The sequence below is a fragment of the Ziziphus jujuba genome, chromosome 11, assembly GCF_031755915.1.
Source record: "Ziziphus jujuba cultivar Dongzao chromosome 11, ASM3175591v1".
NCBI classification, from domain to species: domain Eukaryota; kingdom Viridiplantae; phylum Streptophyta; class Magnoliopsida; order Rosales; family Rhamnaceae; genus Ziziphus; species Ziziphus jujuba.
In genome coordinates, this window is record NC_083389.1 from 10608487 (window position 1) to 10626653 (window position 18167).

Below are 18167 nucleotides of genomic sequence, written 5' to 3' on the forward strand. Positions count from 1 at the left end.
GACCTTATGTTTTATGCTGTTTAGCCTTTCATAGGCTTTGGATGTTTTATATGATTTATATATATAAATATAAAAATATATATATATATATATATATTTGCATTTGAATAATCTTACCAATCACCAGCCACATATTTACGTTGCTCACCATTGAATAAGAATTATTAATTTGCCAGAATCACTATCCACCTTTTTTTTTTAAATGACGACATTTTGTGGTTTTATAAGGAACAAAATATTTTATCTTATTTCAAGTTTCACATAAAATTATTTACTATTTGGCATAGATACGGTATTTTTTTTTATTTAGAGATAAATATTGAAGGGTGTAATGTTTTTGAAAATTTTTCTACTGTTTAATATGAATGTATTTATTTTAGGTTTTTAATATGAGATCGAGATATATGTGGACATAACAATTACCACTTATAATAAAAAATAATTTTAGTGACATAAATACGGTTCTTAAAACGTACAGGAGATATAAAGCCATTAAAGTTTTGTTGGTATTTCATGTAAAAAAAAAATAATAATAAATAAATAAATAAAAATTGTTGGTATTATTTCTATTTATGCTCCTTGGAAAACAATTGATCATTTACATGATTTTTAGCTCAACAAAGGAAACAAGTGGTGCTTATAGATTATCTCTCTACATTTAATTTATATATAACATATGATCAAAAGTGGTTTAGTCTGTACCTTTTTTGTATATTTCATATTTTGGGTTGGCAAACATTTGATAGATTGTTTACATTAGGATGTAATTCTGCCGTACGGTTTACTTCTACTACTTTTAACAGGAAAAAACATGCATAACCCAAACATGGCTTATCAGTGCACTGATTGATTGGTTAGAATAAGAACTAAACCATATTTTACTTTGCCAAAAACATATTTAAAAACATATATATATATATATATATATTAAACCTTAAAAGTTTAGGGTTCAAAGCCTTAGCGATATGGTTTCCAGCAATGCAACCCCAACAGCTTATATTTACATATTAGAAATTGAGAGAGACATCCTTACAATCCTATGAAACAAATAGTTTTGGTAAATTATCAAAAAAATAGTTATAAACAAACTGATATACATAATCAGCTTTGACTTAGTTAAATTACTTTCAATAAACATTTGTAAATTATATCTACAAAAATGAAAGGAAAATGTTCATATTTGGAAGATCTTATTTTTATTTTCAAAATTTAATATTAGTACCATTATACAATTGGTATCTATAAATTATAATGAGCACCTGGCCAATATTAAATCGTGTTTCTCTAGATGTGTCCGTTATTACCACCAAATGGCATCGACTTTATGAAGAGAAAATCACCCAAAAAAATAAAATAAAATAAAAAAGACAAGCTCAATTCAACACCTTCAATTTCTCGATTACATCTTCTTTCGTTGATCTAGCTGCAAACCCCATAAAGTTGCCAGATTTTTTTTGTTTTTCCAATCATATTTACTGCTTGAATTTTTACTTCCATTTCGAGCGTACTCGCAATACTTCTTGAAATCTGAATTTTTGGCTGAAGAATTTGACCTAACACGGCCTGCGATTTCATAAAACCCTCTTAATATATATATATATATATATATGTACGGGTTGGGAATTCCAACTCCAATCATTGTTCAATAAACAATGATTTTCATTCTGAGTTGTCTATGAAATAACTAGCTTCCTAGCTTTAAAAATAATTTCCTTGAAAGTAATAAATTGTTAAGTTTAATTAAATAATTTGAACTGGCTGTCAGATGACCACATAAAAGCATCCTATATTAATATTTTCATTTATTATTAAAGGAAGTTAAGAAAATTTATTATATTTTTATTAATATTTTGCTTAATATGCTTGGACGGTAAAATATTTTTAAAAAAATAATTGTAAAATTTATTTTGTGTTCTCAACTGTATTATAGTAGATAGTTTAATGGTAAAAATCAATGTTTCATCGTAATGATATAAGTACAAATCACTTCAATCCTAATATCAATTTTTTTTTTAACAAAAAAAGAAAAAATAATTAATGCTTAATATTTATCCTGTTACGAAAGAGTATTATTGTTATATAAATTTGTAATAAGCCCCTATTGACTATGAAAGTTGGTATTAGGATTCAATGTACTACAAGCAACTCCCTAATATAATTTAAGGGTTTAATTATTATTTATACATTTTTAGGGTCTATTTATAATCTAAGAGGTGATAGCTTGCTATGTATTCAACTATTAGGTTTTCAGGCTTACCAGTATTCCCCTAAAATCTAATTATTTGGGTTGCAGGAAAGCCTAAGGCCATGTGGAATGGATGTTTCCAATATTTATGCTTATCATTTTAAAATTTAGATGTTTGGTGTGATATAAATAGCACATTTGTTGTTTGCAAATTTATTAGTGGAATGGCTTCTCTCTGTCTCTCTCTTGTGTTTCATTCTGTACTGATAGCATGTTTTTATTTTGGTTTGCATAAGCATGTTCAGATAGCATGGAAAATAGTCCAATAAAGGATGAAATGAAGACAGGGCCAATCTAGCCCTTATGGAGGGAGCTCTTGGTAAAAATTCATGTTTCTTTGGCATGTGCTACTAGGCTGATAAGGTGGTGGTTTAATTGTGCCACAGGCAACAAAAATGAACTGTCCACAGCCACTAGGATTGAGAAAGGGAACTCACGTATATCCACTGGTCGTCGTTGTGTAAGTTGTATGTGTTTATAGTTTCCATTGCTGAATTGTACAGCATTTGAAGGACTTGTCGTGATAATTATTTCTTAATTGCAGGGTGAAAGTAATGGAGAATTGTTAAATCACTTTTTGGAAACTGAGACAATTGAAGCTGAAAATGTTCCACAGCCTTCTGTCGAGTTGGCCCAAGAAAATGTGTCTTACGATTTCAATGTTTTTTTTTTTTTTTTTTTTTTTTTTTTTTTTTTTTTTTTTGGGGACAAATCATTGGTTTGTCGATGCTACTACTCAATTAAGGACACTCTTCCAGCATACCCAACAATTGGATGGATAAGAAAGAAAATCCTACAAAGCTTATTCATGTTTTAGTTGTGAATTTTTATTTATTTTTACATCTTTAAACAATTTTGTATGCCCAATTGACAATGGTTGTTTCACTTTCACCATTCAAAACAAATCTATTATGATTAAAATAATAAACAAGAAGTTAAACTTGTAACAAAACGAGGCATCACATTTTGAAATTAAAAGGAAAAAATGAGTAAAAAACAAAGATAATTAACACTTATCATTAATGTCCCTCTTTCTCTTTCTCTCTCTCTCTCTCTCTCTCTATATATATATATATATATATAATATTAATAGGATTAGCAATTTCCATGCCATTTCATTGGAATTGATTTTACTTTAAAATATATTGTCGGTAAGTAAAAACCAAAAGAGGAAGCATAGCTTGGGGACAGCTATTATTAGAGCTTTCTTGGGTTTTCTTTCTTGTTTTTTTAGGTATAGTGGAAATAAAGTTGTAAATTAATAGAAGCTTCTTCCTACCAACTATTTGTTAATGCTAATTTCGAACACTTTATAACAACGTTGTGTGAAAGATGGACATCTTGCTCAACCTTATCCAACATCATGCTCACGATGTTTGACTCCCACACGATTCTTCAATTTTTCGGAGTGTGAAATTGACTTCAGAACTTTAGTCGTATTTGCTTGCCACTTGGATTTTAATGATTTTCTTTGTGGGCTGGTGTTCAAAGACTTCAAAAAAAGCGAGATTAGCCCCAACTATGGGCCAACTATAAAACAATAAGGCCCAATAACTGAAATTTCAGCATTCGACAGGAATCCACAAGTGGACCATTAGCTCGATTCTGATTGGAAAAAGGGTTGGCGAAGGGAGCTAAAAGAATTTGTCGTACCTCATAGAGTTTTGATCACTAATAATTGTGACCATCAAACTAGTATACAAAAGGAAACAGGTATAATCATGAAAACTAAAAGGGTCATAAACAATTATGACAATTATTAATAATTGTAATAATTATTCTATTAATAATTACCATTATCACATAATTGTTGCAATTTATTAATGATTGGTCAATTCCCATTTCATTTTTGTGATTGCAAATGAAACTAATATGGAATTCAGGTAAAAGTCTCACCAACAACACACACCCTAGATTTTCTTTTAAAAAAATCTATTTTTAAAAATCTATTTTTTTTCTTTTTATGACCATTTAAAAATAAATAAATAGGAAGTTCTCGAGGAATACTAGTGCTAAGCAAAGTTCGATAATAGAAACTCTATTGGGAAAATTTATATAAGAATTTAATTATCACATATTATACATTATATACATTTATAGAATAAGACGCAGAATTTTCTCATCTTGGATTACATGCCCAAGGATGAAATTGGCCATAGAAAAAACAGCACATCTGGATTAATAATAATCCTAGAAAAATTGGTCAGTCTCACATGCTCCAACAGCAAACGAACCCAACTACCTAACTCTTTCGGATTAACAGCAGCCTGTCTTGGCCGTTTGTGCCAGCAGGAGCCCTTGTCCAGTTGACCGTGGAGAAAATAAACTAGATAGATAGGCAGATAGAGAGAAAGACTAGTACTAATTTACTTTTTCACCATGTAACATGTTTTCGTTGCTTTTCATGCACTGCAATTGCACGTCTATTCCTAACTTTCTTGTTTTTTTTTTCCAATCTACTGCGTTTCACGTTTTCTTTTTCCCATGAGTTACACATTAATACTACAAACGGGTTTTTTTTTTTTTTTTTTTTGGAAAATAAATAAATAAATAAACTATATATAATGGAAAAGCACCTTAAATTTCACAATCTAAATACATGCCGACAATTCTTTACGAAGTGGCAGCGATCAAACTATGTTTGCTGGGGTCCTAGATACAAAGATCGATGCACTTGACGTCTATTTTGTCCTATTTCAGAAGATGATCAACTGCCATGTGGGTTTGTGGAAACAAAACACTACTTGACTTGAATCCTCTATGATATGAGAATAAAAAATTTAAAAAAAACCCTTAATCACCCTTTGAAAACCTACAGGATATCAAAGTAATAAAAAGGGTTATAATTGTCTTGCATTTTTTTTTTTTTGTAACTTAATGTAAATAGTAATATTTCTAGCTCCAACTTGACAATGTTATTATTACAAACGTTTCGATCCAACAATGATTTGAAAACCATGAATCATTGGATGAATAGGCCTCTAAGCTATCCCATATATATCTTTTCACGAGAATTTTAAACAGCTTTTTATAATTGGATTTTTTTTATAAAAAAAAATATTATTTTATATCTTGGCTATTTGAAAGATAAGCCTTTTCTTCAAACAACGAAAAAAGAAGATAAACCTTTTGTTTGCCCAACAACCATCCTACCATACAGAGTTTAATTTTCAAATAGTCACAAGGTGGTTCAACATTTAATTTGAGGATTAACCCACTTGTGGTGAAGATATATATGAATTCATCATTGTTTGAGAATGACCTAATCAGATTTATTTTTAAGTTAATTTGCATATTCCAAAAGATAAAGGATAGAATTTGTTGAAGTTTCACAAAAAGCGTTTGAATAATCAAACAATATATATATCACAATCTGAAACTCTTTAATATGTAGTTCTTCTTCATGTCAATGTCTGTATGTGGGTTCAATTAAATTAATGTCTAGATTATTACAAAATTTTCAGTTGGATATCAAGATCATGGACAAAGTATATCATATTGATGTGGATATTTGGTTTGGTAAATATCATTATTTTGTTTCAAATTTAATTAAATTTATAGTTTCATTGGGAAAATGTCAGTCTGAGAAGGATAACGACAGCAAAATCAATTAGGTAGTTGAGCAATCTTCTATAACGGTGACTGGTTAAGAATTCTCCAACACAAGAAATTTAATAATTTTTATATTATATATGACCGAAGTATTCTACGTTGAACGGTGCTGAAAAACCTAAAATCACGAGCTTCGGAAAATTTGACAATGGAGCAGCCACTGCTTTGACTTGCAAATTCTTATCTATTTGGCATATAAAAACCAATACGTAATTATTTAAAATAGTTAATTAATCAACATGAAGGCCATCAAATCACACGTTAATGCATCCGCTAATTTCGGAAAACTAAAGTGACATGAAAATAAAATCAATTGCTACGTGAAAGATATATAGTAAATAATATTTCATTAATTTCCCTGTAAAAATATAAATCAGATAAAACCAAAAAAGAAAAAAAAAAAAAAACCAGAAAGTTGAACACTTTAATATCTAATTTCCCAACCAAATTAATCTATCACCCTTTTCGTTCCTAAAAGCTCCATTTAACAAAGAAAACAACAGGAGAAAAATAACAAAAAAAAGAATTTTACTCCAAAAAGAACAAAAAAAAAAAAAAAAAAAAAAAAAGACCCAAAAAAGTAATATTTACAATGTGGAGGAAAAGGAAAAATCAGAACAAGTCGCGTGCAAATCACGTGCATATCATGAGGCAGCAGCTTTGTTAGCATGGAGATGAGAGAAGGGATGATGCTGTTGTTGTACAGTAATCCTTGGTTTGGAGAGTGACAATGCCGTCGAGGTGGTGGTGGTGGTGGCTGACATGGCGGAGGGATTTGCGGTGGTGGTGATGGCGGAGGAGGTGGAAGCGACGGTGGTGGTAGCGGTGGCAACGCGCTCACACGAGGGACACATAGTGAGAGTGGTGGCGGGAAGTTGCATGTAGAAAGGTTGGGAGGTTTTCAAGGCTCTTAATTCCTGCAGTTCTTTTTGTAACCTCCTATTCTCTTCTGTCAGCGTCTCACAGCATCTCTTTAAATACTCGCAATCTACCTCCGTCTGTTTCAATTTCGTCCTGTACTTTCAATCTATTAATTCCCCATAAAAAAATAATAATTTTATAAAATAAAAAGTGTTTTCAGTCAGAACCAAATTAATAATAATAATAATAATAATCATAACAATACATACCTTGCTCTTCTATTTTGAAACCACACTTCAACTTGGCGAGGACGCAGATTTAACTGTTTAGCTAGAGCATCCTTTTGTTTCTGCAAAAAAATTATTATCCACATAGTATAAATTTAGAATTCAAAACAAAACAAAAATTAATTAGGAAATTTAGGATCTGTTAAAAATTTCCAGATTCTAAATTTTAGTAATTATTATTGAAATTTACAAACAAAAAACAAGTGTTCTATTATTATTTGTGTGTGTTATGTGTGTTTTAAATTTTGGGGAGTACTTACTGGATTAAGAGTGCTGTGCTCTTTAAAACTCTCTTCGAGAAAAGCCGATTGCTCTTTGGAGAGTCTAAGTTTCTTCCGGGTCGACCCGTTTTCTTCATCGTCGCTCACTCGCGAACTCGTTCGCTCGGTTTCGATTGCCTCCATATCTCTTTTGCTCCTTCTAACACCGAAATCCATATGGAACGAAGACACCGTGCTGTTCGGCGATGAAAGCGCCGCTCCATCTTCCGTCTCTTCGGTGGTTCCGATCATCGGAAGGCGGTTCACATCCAACCCTTTTCCCGCACCCTCCGAAGAACCAGGTTCGGAAACTACCACTGCGTATAAAATCAACCAAAAACCAAATACGATCAAATTGAGAAAAAACCCATTAAAACCGAGATCCATCATAGAATAAATAAACATATGAGTTAATGATTAACAAAGAAACAAATCAATAAATCTAAATTTATTTTGGCCTTTTGAAGCTGTTTGGCTATTCAGAAAATTTTGCATCCTAATTTTCTCAGCAACCAAACAATACAAAAAAAAAAAAAAAAAAAAGTATATAAACATGCAATTAGAAATAAGGGGTAATTACTGTTATCAGCGAGCCAAGGAAAGCGAAACTGTGAAGAAGTGTGAGCCCGAGGAACAGGAACTGAAGGAAGAAGATCAAGTTGAACAGGAGGCTCTGCAGAAGGAGTTCTGTTGAAATCTTCACCATTTCTGGAATCTTTTTTCTCGTCTGATCTTTTCTCACTGAAATTGTTTCCCAAGGCCATGCAAAACCCTAAATCCTTGTTAGCTATCTTGGGAGTTTTGTGAAGGAATGTAAATGGAGATGCAGCATCACCTAAGCTGAGAGCTAGCTCCATTTTTCTTCCCTTTATTTCTTTTTCTTTTTCTTTTTTTTTTTTTCCCGGTTTTGAATAGGTTTGTTTGATTGTTTTGGAGGGTGAGTGAGAGATATATAAAGTTTTAAGGATTTTAAAAGAAAGTGGAGAAAGAAAAAAATTCTATCCGATTATATGTGTTTTTTTTTTTTTTTATGTGTAAACGCTTGGAAAATAACACGAAGCAAAAAAAGCAAAGCACTGAGAGTTTGGGTTCTCACAGCCCTGGCTTCCAACACCACCACTCCCTTTTTATATTTTCATTTGCTTTGTGGGCAAAATTATAAAAGATTGACCGACAAATCCAGGTTGACAAACGCACGTGAATGTATTTAATTATACAACGGTTCATACACGAGAAATATTGAGAAAAAGGGTCAGACCAAAAAAATAAATAAATAGTATGTAATATATGAGAAAAATATCTGATAAATTATAAGCAATTGAAAACTGAATTATATTTATTTGACTTTTTGTTCAAGGAATAGAGAAAATAATCACTTTATGGAAACCCAATAATGCTAATCAAAAACCAGAGGAGCAGATTTTTTTATTTTTTTATATTTTTACTTTTATTTTTTTCAAATTGGAAAAACAGTAAGTTAAATAATTAACTAATTAATGGTTAAATTTTGCTAAATTTGTGTGATTATGGTTACCTGTTTTCAAATTATTATGTTCTTAACAAATAAACACCTTTTTTCAAAAAAATAAAAGAGAGCCCATGGATTCGAAGGCTGTGATGAATTGGATTGGATGTTTGGTTTTATTATCATCATCAGCAATGATGTGATAATATAGTTGGGGATGGCTGAGAACACCAAACGCCATACACAATAATATGGGCATGCCACTATTTGTCTTTTGTTTGTTTCCAAATGATAACCAATTAAGCCAAAGTTTTGCAGTTTCCAAGTATTCCATATTTTTTAATTGTCAGTGACGCAATTTTTGATATGAAATGACTCTGATGGCTTTTTAGACCCGCTGACTCACCAACCCACAGTGCAACTTTACCCAATTTTTATTATTTTACTTACGTGTCAACAACCCATTTCCTGGTTCCAAAACCACATACACTCTCTTTCAGGGATTTCAGGAAACTTAAAAAATGAAATGATTTTGTTCAATACAAAAAAAGAAAAAAAAAAAAAAAAAGCACGAGTGAAAGTGGATTAGGGATATTAATTAAGAAAGAGATTTGACCATTTATATAATATATATATTATGTGTACAATTCAGGCAGACAAAGCGACCATCTTTCACTATTTCAAGGGCAAGTCTTTTTAATAATAGTTATTTTATTTTATTTTCTAGGGTCCTTTTTCTTTTTCTTTTTTTTTTTTTTTAATAATAATTGGCAACTTGCTTTTTGTGTCTTTTAAGCAGGAATAGATAGAGGTAGGGGTTAGATACCCATCAAAATCCTTGAAACCATCGTAAAAGGTTAAAAAAAAAGAAACCACAGAAATGGTATCCAATGGAGTCCATATATAATACTGGGCCTAAGGCTCTGGTTTTTTTTTTAAATAATTTTTTATTAGGGGTGGTGTTTCATGTTTGGTTATTTTTGAAATTAAAAACAAAAAAAGAAAGAAAATGAATAATTTGATGTTTAAGTGATGTGGTCCCACGCGCGTGGGTTGGCTTTTATAAACAAGTCGTAATTAAAACACACATCTAGAGGATGTGACCAGGTCAGATATGTCATGCTTTTGGGATCATTGCAATAATTGAAGTCATGCAGGCTTTAATGATAGGTTGAAGAGAGAGAAAGAGGGATACGAGTGAATTATTGGGTGGGTCCCTAAGAACCGTGGGATAAAGTATGACCCACCCAACCAGCCCAACCCTCTCTTCTCTTACATTCTGTAATCACCATTTTGACAATGATAAGGTTTAGACAATTGTACCATAAGTGATTTGGCCAATCCAACTAATTGGGTATCTGCCACGTGGATACCTTAATTTTATAATATCATCGTACATTATTCAATTTTGCTTAACAATTAAGTAGTTCTACCGGTTGGTTTTGTCAAAATTTGCATCTCTAATAATGGTCATATTCAATGGTAGACATTGCATTTATCTTTCAACATTTAATCTTTGTTCTTTCTCAGTCTTCTTATTGAAAAAATAAAATAAAACCACCCCACCAGTCACCGACACACCGATATGCATTTACATAAATAAGTTTGACCATTGTTATACTTTTCTGTTTTTTTTATTTTGTTGAATAAGATTAGGTTGAGTTAGCCTCAATTGTTTTATATATAATTTTTCATACTCATATCTTTAAGTTGTGGATTCAATTCAATACATCCTTTTCATTTTCCTTTATGATAGAATTCAATTCAATACATCCTTTTCAATTTCCTTTATGATAGAATTGTATCATTTTTTTAAATTGTGGACTCGAATAATTCTTTTCATATGTTTTTTAGGATAAAATTGCAAATTTCATTATCCACGTAATCACCAAAAATATTTAATACACACACACACACATATATATATATATATATATTACTGCATCTTGCAAATTACACATTTTATTTTAAAGTTTTTTCGATCTAGGTTAAAAAAAAAAAAAAAAAAAACAATTCAACATGTTGGTATGTGTAAAAAATTAAAATTATGCCATAGCAATTGTCTAGTGATTATATATCCGGTTGAAAATAGACAAAATCATTCCATATATATGTAATTACATTATTTCAAGGAGCATGGTTATCGAAAAGCAGAGTCAAAGTTGGTTTTTTGTTTTTTTTTTTGGTGAAATGCTTAATATAAGAGTCAAAGTCAGGTTGCTCCGTACCGTTTGTGAAGGACTAATAAATTGACTTTATCGTGATTCTAGAGCGTTTGGACTGGAAAATGCAAGAAAATGTGAAAGACAAGGAAGTTGTTTTGCAGTATGAATTGTGTTATTATATACGGACCACAGAGAAGTATCCTCAGTTTGTTAGGTAGTTTGAATACTGAATATATTATATTATTATTATTAGGAAAAGTCTCTTCAAATACCAACACAAAACCAGACTTGAAAAAGAGATTTACTAGAAGATCACTGCTCCAAATCCAAGATTTATTACCTTGTAATTTAATATTTGAACTGATGGGATGGGCATTAACCATTAATATTTCCAACTAGCCAATATTAGGTTTGTTATCGGTTAAAAGAAAAAAATAAAAATAAAATGATATTTTTATTTATAAGATTTTACAATTTAAATTTAAATTTTCAAAAATGATGATTTATATTATCAAATTTTTTATTAGTTGTAAGTTGAACAAATTTTTAACTTAACCAAATAATTGGTCGCGATTCTTTTCTCTAAACTTTCAACATAATATGTGAGATAATAGGTTAAAATGTTGATTAATAAATTTTAAAAAAAAGTTATGTAGATGAAATTATTATTAATTTGTTTGGTAAAATTAAGAGTCTAAATCATTGTTTTTAAACATTAAGAAATCACAAAATTTTCATAGTCATGGCTGTTAAATTTAATTAACCTTAAAAGTAACTAACATCACTTTTGAAATTTAAATTTTATAGTTTATTGCTTACCAGAATATTAAACATCTAGTATAAATTGCTAGGTGATTTATCCTATTAGACACCACACGATGTCAAAGTTTACAATTTTTCTATAATAGTCTATATTTGAGTTCCACCCAAAAAAAAAAATTAGACATTATGTGTGCACATATTATCTAAAATTGAACCTTTTGAAACAATATCTCACAATTTATAATGAAAAATATACTAATATGAATTTAATTAGTCATATTTTTTAATTAACTTTATAACAAAATTTTAGACTTTAAAATAAATTTAAATATATTTATAAAGATATTTGGTGTATATTTGTACAAGCTAATACATGGGTAGAAAAACCATGGCGCATGTATCTCACTTATTTTCTTTACTTTTTTTAATTTTTAAAACAATTAACACTTCTTCTTTTTTCTTGAAATTTAAAACAATTAATATATATATATATATATATCAGCGATTTTGTATGACTCTTTTTCCTGCGTGGACTTTCTAGTACAGTAGGGGTTCAAAATTCAAACCAAAAAACGTCCTTTTAACGATGGTGTCCTCGTTGGCTCCATTTATGAGTTCAAACCTACCTATCTACCTACGATCATAATCTTTGACTCTTTTGGAAAATGAGAAGATCAATATAAATAAATGACTTCAAACCACATATGATATAACAATATATTTAAAATAAAAACCAGGTATATAGTCATATATAAATATATATATATATATATACATGGAATGGAAGGCCTCCTGCCACTAATTTCGAACATTTTTCAAGCACAAATTAATATCCTCGGCTTGAATAGTAATAAAACTATATAATTTAAAACCTCAATTGGTATACAAAAGAGAACTCCAGATGAAGAAATTTTATTTTAGACCAAAAAGCCAAAAAATAAAACAGAGATCATTATGGGCATAGAAGAATATAAATAATGATATATTAAAGCACCTACTATAAACAAAATTAAATACTATAACAATCATTCACAATCATTATTAAATTTGCATTAGCCAACACAATTTATTTAATAGCTATGTAATATCTTCCAGGTGGGCGGCTTCCTGTGCTAACATTTTCGTGTGTATATATATATGTATATATATATTACACAGAGAAAGTAGTGATTGATGTGGGTAGAGGTAGAGGTAGTCACGTGAGAAGCGCGTGAGAGAAGTAATGATGAGGGGGATTGGGTCAGAGTCAGAGGAATGACGTGAGATGAGAGGGTAGGGTTATGGGCGCGAGGAAGGTGGCAGATGAAGAAGAAGAAGAAGGAGGCCCAATGATCAATAATGATGGCGGTGGGGAGGAGGTGATGTTAAGGTGGGCCCTCTGATTGGGACACACTGCAGCATCCATAGGAGACAATGTATACACCAGCAATCATTTGTACGCCCGATCTCATTACCACCTACTCTATTCTCTCTCTCTCTCTCTCTCTCTCTCTCTCTCTCTCTCTACACCTCTGATTATTACTATTATTATCAATTTGATTACTATTTTTATGACCATCTCCCCCCAATTCTTATCCATCGGACTCAACTGGGTCCCCCAAGCTGGAATTTAAAACAACCCCCCCCCCCCCCCCAAAAAAAAAACCCAAATTATTTTTAATTATTAATTCTTTGATTGGTGCTGCCTTCTGCTCTCTGCTCTATATTGTATTTACATATAGTTGAGATTTGGTGCTTGTAATTAGTTAATTTTGATAGATAATAGATGTTAATTATTTATTTATTTTTGTTCTTCTCTTTTGATTTTTAACTTGGTTTAAGGAAAATGGACTTGATTAAAATCTCTATCTGGGTGTGCTGAGGATATATAAATTTATCACGTGATGGATATATATTTTTATTAATTGACAAATTAAACAAAAGAATGGTTGCTTAATTTCTTGTGGATGAAATTTCAAAGATTTAAAATATAACGACAGCAACCCCTTTTGGAACACATTTAACTACTAATAATTTAATTTTAATTTCAAACGTGACATAAAAAGCCAAAAAAAAAAAAGTATTAGATACGTATGAAACATAATTCATTATTCAATCATCCTACAATCACCAATCACCAAGGCAGATAAAGTTTTGTCCACTGGTCAGATGAAAAATTCAATTAGGAATAAGATAAAACTCCTTGTTTCGATATTAATAATTCAATATATATATGCAAACAATTATACTCACGATGGATAACATTACATGTCGAATCTTAGTACATATAATCCGAGGGACGATGTCCATAAATTTTGACAACTTGGTTGGTGATAGAAAAATTATAAATGCATGTGCTGAGAGGTTGATACCATCAAATTTGGAAAGGCCCATCTTTAATTATGTTGAAGTTGAATAGCAGATGAAAAGCGTTGAGTCCTTTTTTCTGTTTTTGGAATTTCCCAGTTAATGGAAAAACAGGATTTGAGTACAAATTGTATTCACTAATTATTGAATTTTTTTTTTTTTTTTTTGGGGTAAGTGTCACTGATTAATGATTTGTTTTGATCTAAAGTAGGTGGAGGATTTACTATTTCTGATGTCAAGCAACATATGGAAGCGAAAACCGTACTCAAGGATATATATATATATATATATATATGTATATCTTCTGGTAACTGGAACCTTAGGATACTGTTTAAACAAAGCGAATGCGGTACATATAGAGAGAGTAATAGCAGTAATATTAATTTAAAGGTAAGTAAAGCAAGATCAGCTAGGCAGACACAAAATCTATTTACCAAAAAAGAAAAAAATAGGCAGACACAAAATCTGATTGATAAGAGGACTAGTAAAAGCGGAAAAAATCTTTCAAGGAGGTCATGCAAAGATTTTGAGACAGTGAGAGGCTACCAGTACTACCATTGCCTCGGCTGCTGTAGAGCAACTATATACACCATATAGCCTGGTTTAGCAGTGCCCAACAAGTGAAGAAAATTTCCTTCTTTTAATAATTCATTAAAATTTTATTTATTTATTTATTTTTGGTTCTGTAATGATGACTTTCTCTGCGGCTTTTGTCAGCTCCAGTGAAGGCGTAGTGTGGTGGAGTCCTAAATTTCATCCCTTTTGATGCAAGTCATGAGACTCTTTCTCTAATATATATATATATATATATAGATAAATAAATAATATGATAAACAATCTATATAATCGGCATAATTTTTACGATTTAATGGTTATGAAAAATAATATTTTTTTATAAATTTCTTAATATATATATTGAGCAGATAATTAAAGGAAAAAACTTTTAATGAACCAAATTTTATCAATAATAACATGATAAATTTTATTTAATTTTTTTTTTCAGTTTTTTAGAAATATATCTAAACTTTGCGTCTGTGGAAAATTGTTAATTTTTTTTTATTTTTCTATATTTATTAAAATAAATTTATTTATTAATTTTTTCTAATTAATTTTTATCCTTACAAGTTAAAAAGAAGTCAAAAATTAATAATTTTATGATATGACCAATAATTGTCAAAATTTGACAAATACAATTTAAATGGTAATTTAAAATCTAATTCTAATCAGGATAAAATTGAAAATGATCTAAATGAAAATTTTCCATGATAAACAATTGGTTTGGGTGGTTATTAATGCAATGATGGCGTGATGTGGAGGAAATTAATGATAAACTCGTGATGGTAATGACTAATATTGAAAGGTATCGTTGTTGTCGTTGTTGTAGTCAAAGATCACCGCATGCAATTAATGACAGAGTTTACTATAATTATTATCATATAAATTATTACCACTACTACATTTTTACATATATTATTTAGCATAAGCTAGCTAGAATTTTTTTTTTTTTTTTGGGGTAAATCATAGGCTAGCTAGATTTGATTAGTTAATATATTGTTATATTATATATATAATCCAAGGAGTTGGAATTGGGTAGACCCTAAACATATAGGCTGAAAAGCACTTTTATGAAACAGGTAATTGTTAATTTATGATGAATGAATGAGCAAATACATATAATTAAGTTCTTAAGACACAAAGGCATGGAAGACTGGAAATGGAAGTATCTTTGTTCCCCATGAGACACAATTATTGAAAATTGGTCATGCTTTTGTTTTCCTTTCATCATCATAATTATAATCATCAACGTTTATCATCATCATCATGCATCCTATGTCCCTTTTCTCAACCTGGGATGCTGTGTGATGTAGGCAAAATATGAGACACAACCCCCTAAAATTTGCATTTTTTAACTCTAGAATCATAATAATCATCATCATCGTCATCACACACACACACACACACTACAATTCACCCACAAAAAATATATAGTATGTACCACTATCTCAATTATGTTTGTCTAAGTATGAGTGAAAGCAACATCATACATATCTATTATTACTAATGAATGCATATGCATGATTTTTCTTGGCCCTTTTATTTTGACTCGAACGGCTTCAGCGGGTGGAGATATTCACAATAAATAAAATTCTCCTTTACGTGATTTACGTGATTTGAAAAGGTTAGGGGAAGCGGAAGGATATGAAAATTTTTTGACCGTTTTTTATATTTTATTCTTTTCCACATCAATCATATTCATTGACATTTATTTAAATTTAGAAAATAAGTCTCAGATTCTAAATCTACATACGCGTTTAAATTAAATTTAGAAAAAAATATTATTTCAAACAATTTCGATGTTAAAACGTATCTAAGATCCAATCTAGTACATCATAATATGCTAATTATATGTATATTGGCTGGTTCTATTTCTACATAAATTAATTTTGGGTCAAGTTTCTTTACTAATTAAAGACATATATTGAAGTAAATTACCTTATATTGGGAAGAAGGATTGAGATGATACCCTCTTTCTTTTTTTATGAGTTAATGATATTAGTGATAATAATGAGGAGTTTTATTATTATAAGGAGATGATCAGAAAGATTTAGGGAAAGAGATAAAGAAAAGAGAGAGTGAAAAGGTTGTTGTGTTGGCAATGATGAGGATAATTGACCAGAAAGGACAGAGAGATATTGGCTTGAGACATACACTCCCGTGTGCTCAATCATGGCCTCGGCCTCTTCAAATCATTTCCTTTCCCTTCAAATTCTATCCTCTTTTATCACACGCTTTCCAGCCTTCATGTTTATCATCATCATTTCTCTAAACCACCAGAAAAATTCAACCATTATTCACCTATTTCTCAATGGGTCCCCCATCTTCCTTTCCATACTTTAACTTCTTGCGTGTTTCACTTTCCTTTGCTACTACAGAATTAGCATTTATGCCCCCTTAATTATTCAACTTTTACATTTTGATCCCTACTTTTTTTTTTTTTTCCCCTAGCATTTTGGTCCTTAAAATAAATTTGGTTTAATTTTTTGCATTTGATGTGTAGTGTGTCTAACACAATATGCAAGGATTTTATGATTCTATTATTTTATTATTGCAATAAATGCATTGCATGTCTCAAAACTACTAAAAATAATAATAATAATAATCTAAGAAGTAAATGGTATCAGAAATTCAATTTTAAAGACCAAATGCTTAAAAATAAATAAATAAACTAAAGACAAATGCGAAAACCTGGTAAAATTATGGGGACATAAGTGCTAAAACCCATAGAAATTTGAAAGTGGGTTAATTTGCTTCTTTAATAAACATCAAGAAGTTGTTGTGAGGATAGCCAAATCATAATAAGCTATTGTTTCCTTAAACAATGATCCAAGTTTTAATCCCCTATGACCAATATCAGAAAAAAAAAGAAAGGAAAGAATAAAAAATCAACAAAAACCGCTATTATTTGAGTTTTGAAATTATTAGTAAGGATAAAGAACAATTAAAAATGGTATGAAAATGGTCCTTGTTAATTAGGTTTAGGTTTCAGACACTACGTCCAATAAAAAATATTGAGGGTAGCTACACCAGATTGAGCCTAAACTATCAAATAAGCCGTACTTGCCAACCGACCCAACGGCAACCAATACCCAGTTTGGGCTTTATTTGGGTAAAACACATTTGGGCTATGAAAGAGTTTATTGGGCTTCTGCAGTGTATAAAGCCTGCTTCAGTGGTGGACATGACCAACATCCTTCAAAATCCCACCGGTCTACATAAACACAGAGATTTTAATGTTAGAGCCGAAGCCATAAAGAACGTGAGGAACTCGTGCTTTTAGAGACACAAATAGTATTTTTAAAGGCACGAGGAGGGATGCTTAACCCGTTTTAAAGGCACAAGAAGGGATGTTCAATCCAAACTTTGTGGGTGTAAAGACACAATCGTGTTTTTAAAGAAACAAATAGAAATGCTCAACTACGAAGCTAACCCACTTCATCAGATGCAACTATTCTTTATAGTGAAAAAATGAATCAGGTTCATATAAAAATGAAGATTATCGAATGATTTCTTACCCCTAAATTTTATGGAAAAAATTAATTCATGTAATATCATAGGCAGTCATAACCTATATGAGAGATTGCGAAAGAAATTTGTACCCATAAA

At 30.5% G+C, this 18167-nt stretch overlaps 1 protein-coding gene across 1 annotated transcript; it reads right to left on the reverse strand.

The window, feature by feature from the left end:
• Positions 1-6262: 6262 nt before the first annotated feature.
• On the reverse strand, positions 6263-8381 carry LOC107432309 (homeobox-leucine zipper protein HOX11). The gene is made up of 4 exons (XM_048464711.2): positions 7846-8381; positions 7266-7582; positions 6988-7067; positions 6263-6871 (listed from the first exon to the last, which is right to left on the reverse strand). The coding sequence occupies exons 1-4, from the start codon at positions 8120-8122 to the stop codon at positions 6502-6504; spliced, it is 1044 nt and encodes a 347-aa protein (XP_048320668.2). The 5' UTR covers positions 8123-8381; the 3' UTR covers positions 6263-6501.
• Between the last annotated feature and the right edge of the window lie 9786 nt (positions 8382-18167).

What these genes read in the sequence shown, in the direction of transcription:
- LOC107432309 (XM_048464711.2), bottom strand. Translation starts at nt 8,122, where the DNA reads ATGGAGCTAGCTCTCAGCTTAGGTGATGCTGCATCTCCATTTACATTC. An exon ending in TCCTTGGCTCGCTGATAACA is followed by an intron (nt 7,583 to 7,845) that starts GTAATTACCCCT and finishes TTTTATACGCAG; the next exon opens with TGGTAGTTTCCGAACCTGGT. An exon ending in TTTCAAAATAGAAGAGCAAG is followed by an intron (nt 6,872 to 6,987) that starts GTATGTATTGTT and finishes TTGAAAGTACAG; the next exon opens with GACGAAATTGAAACAGACGG.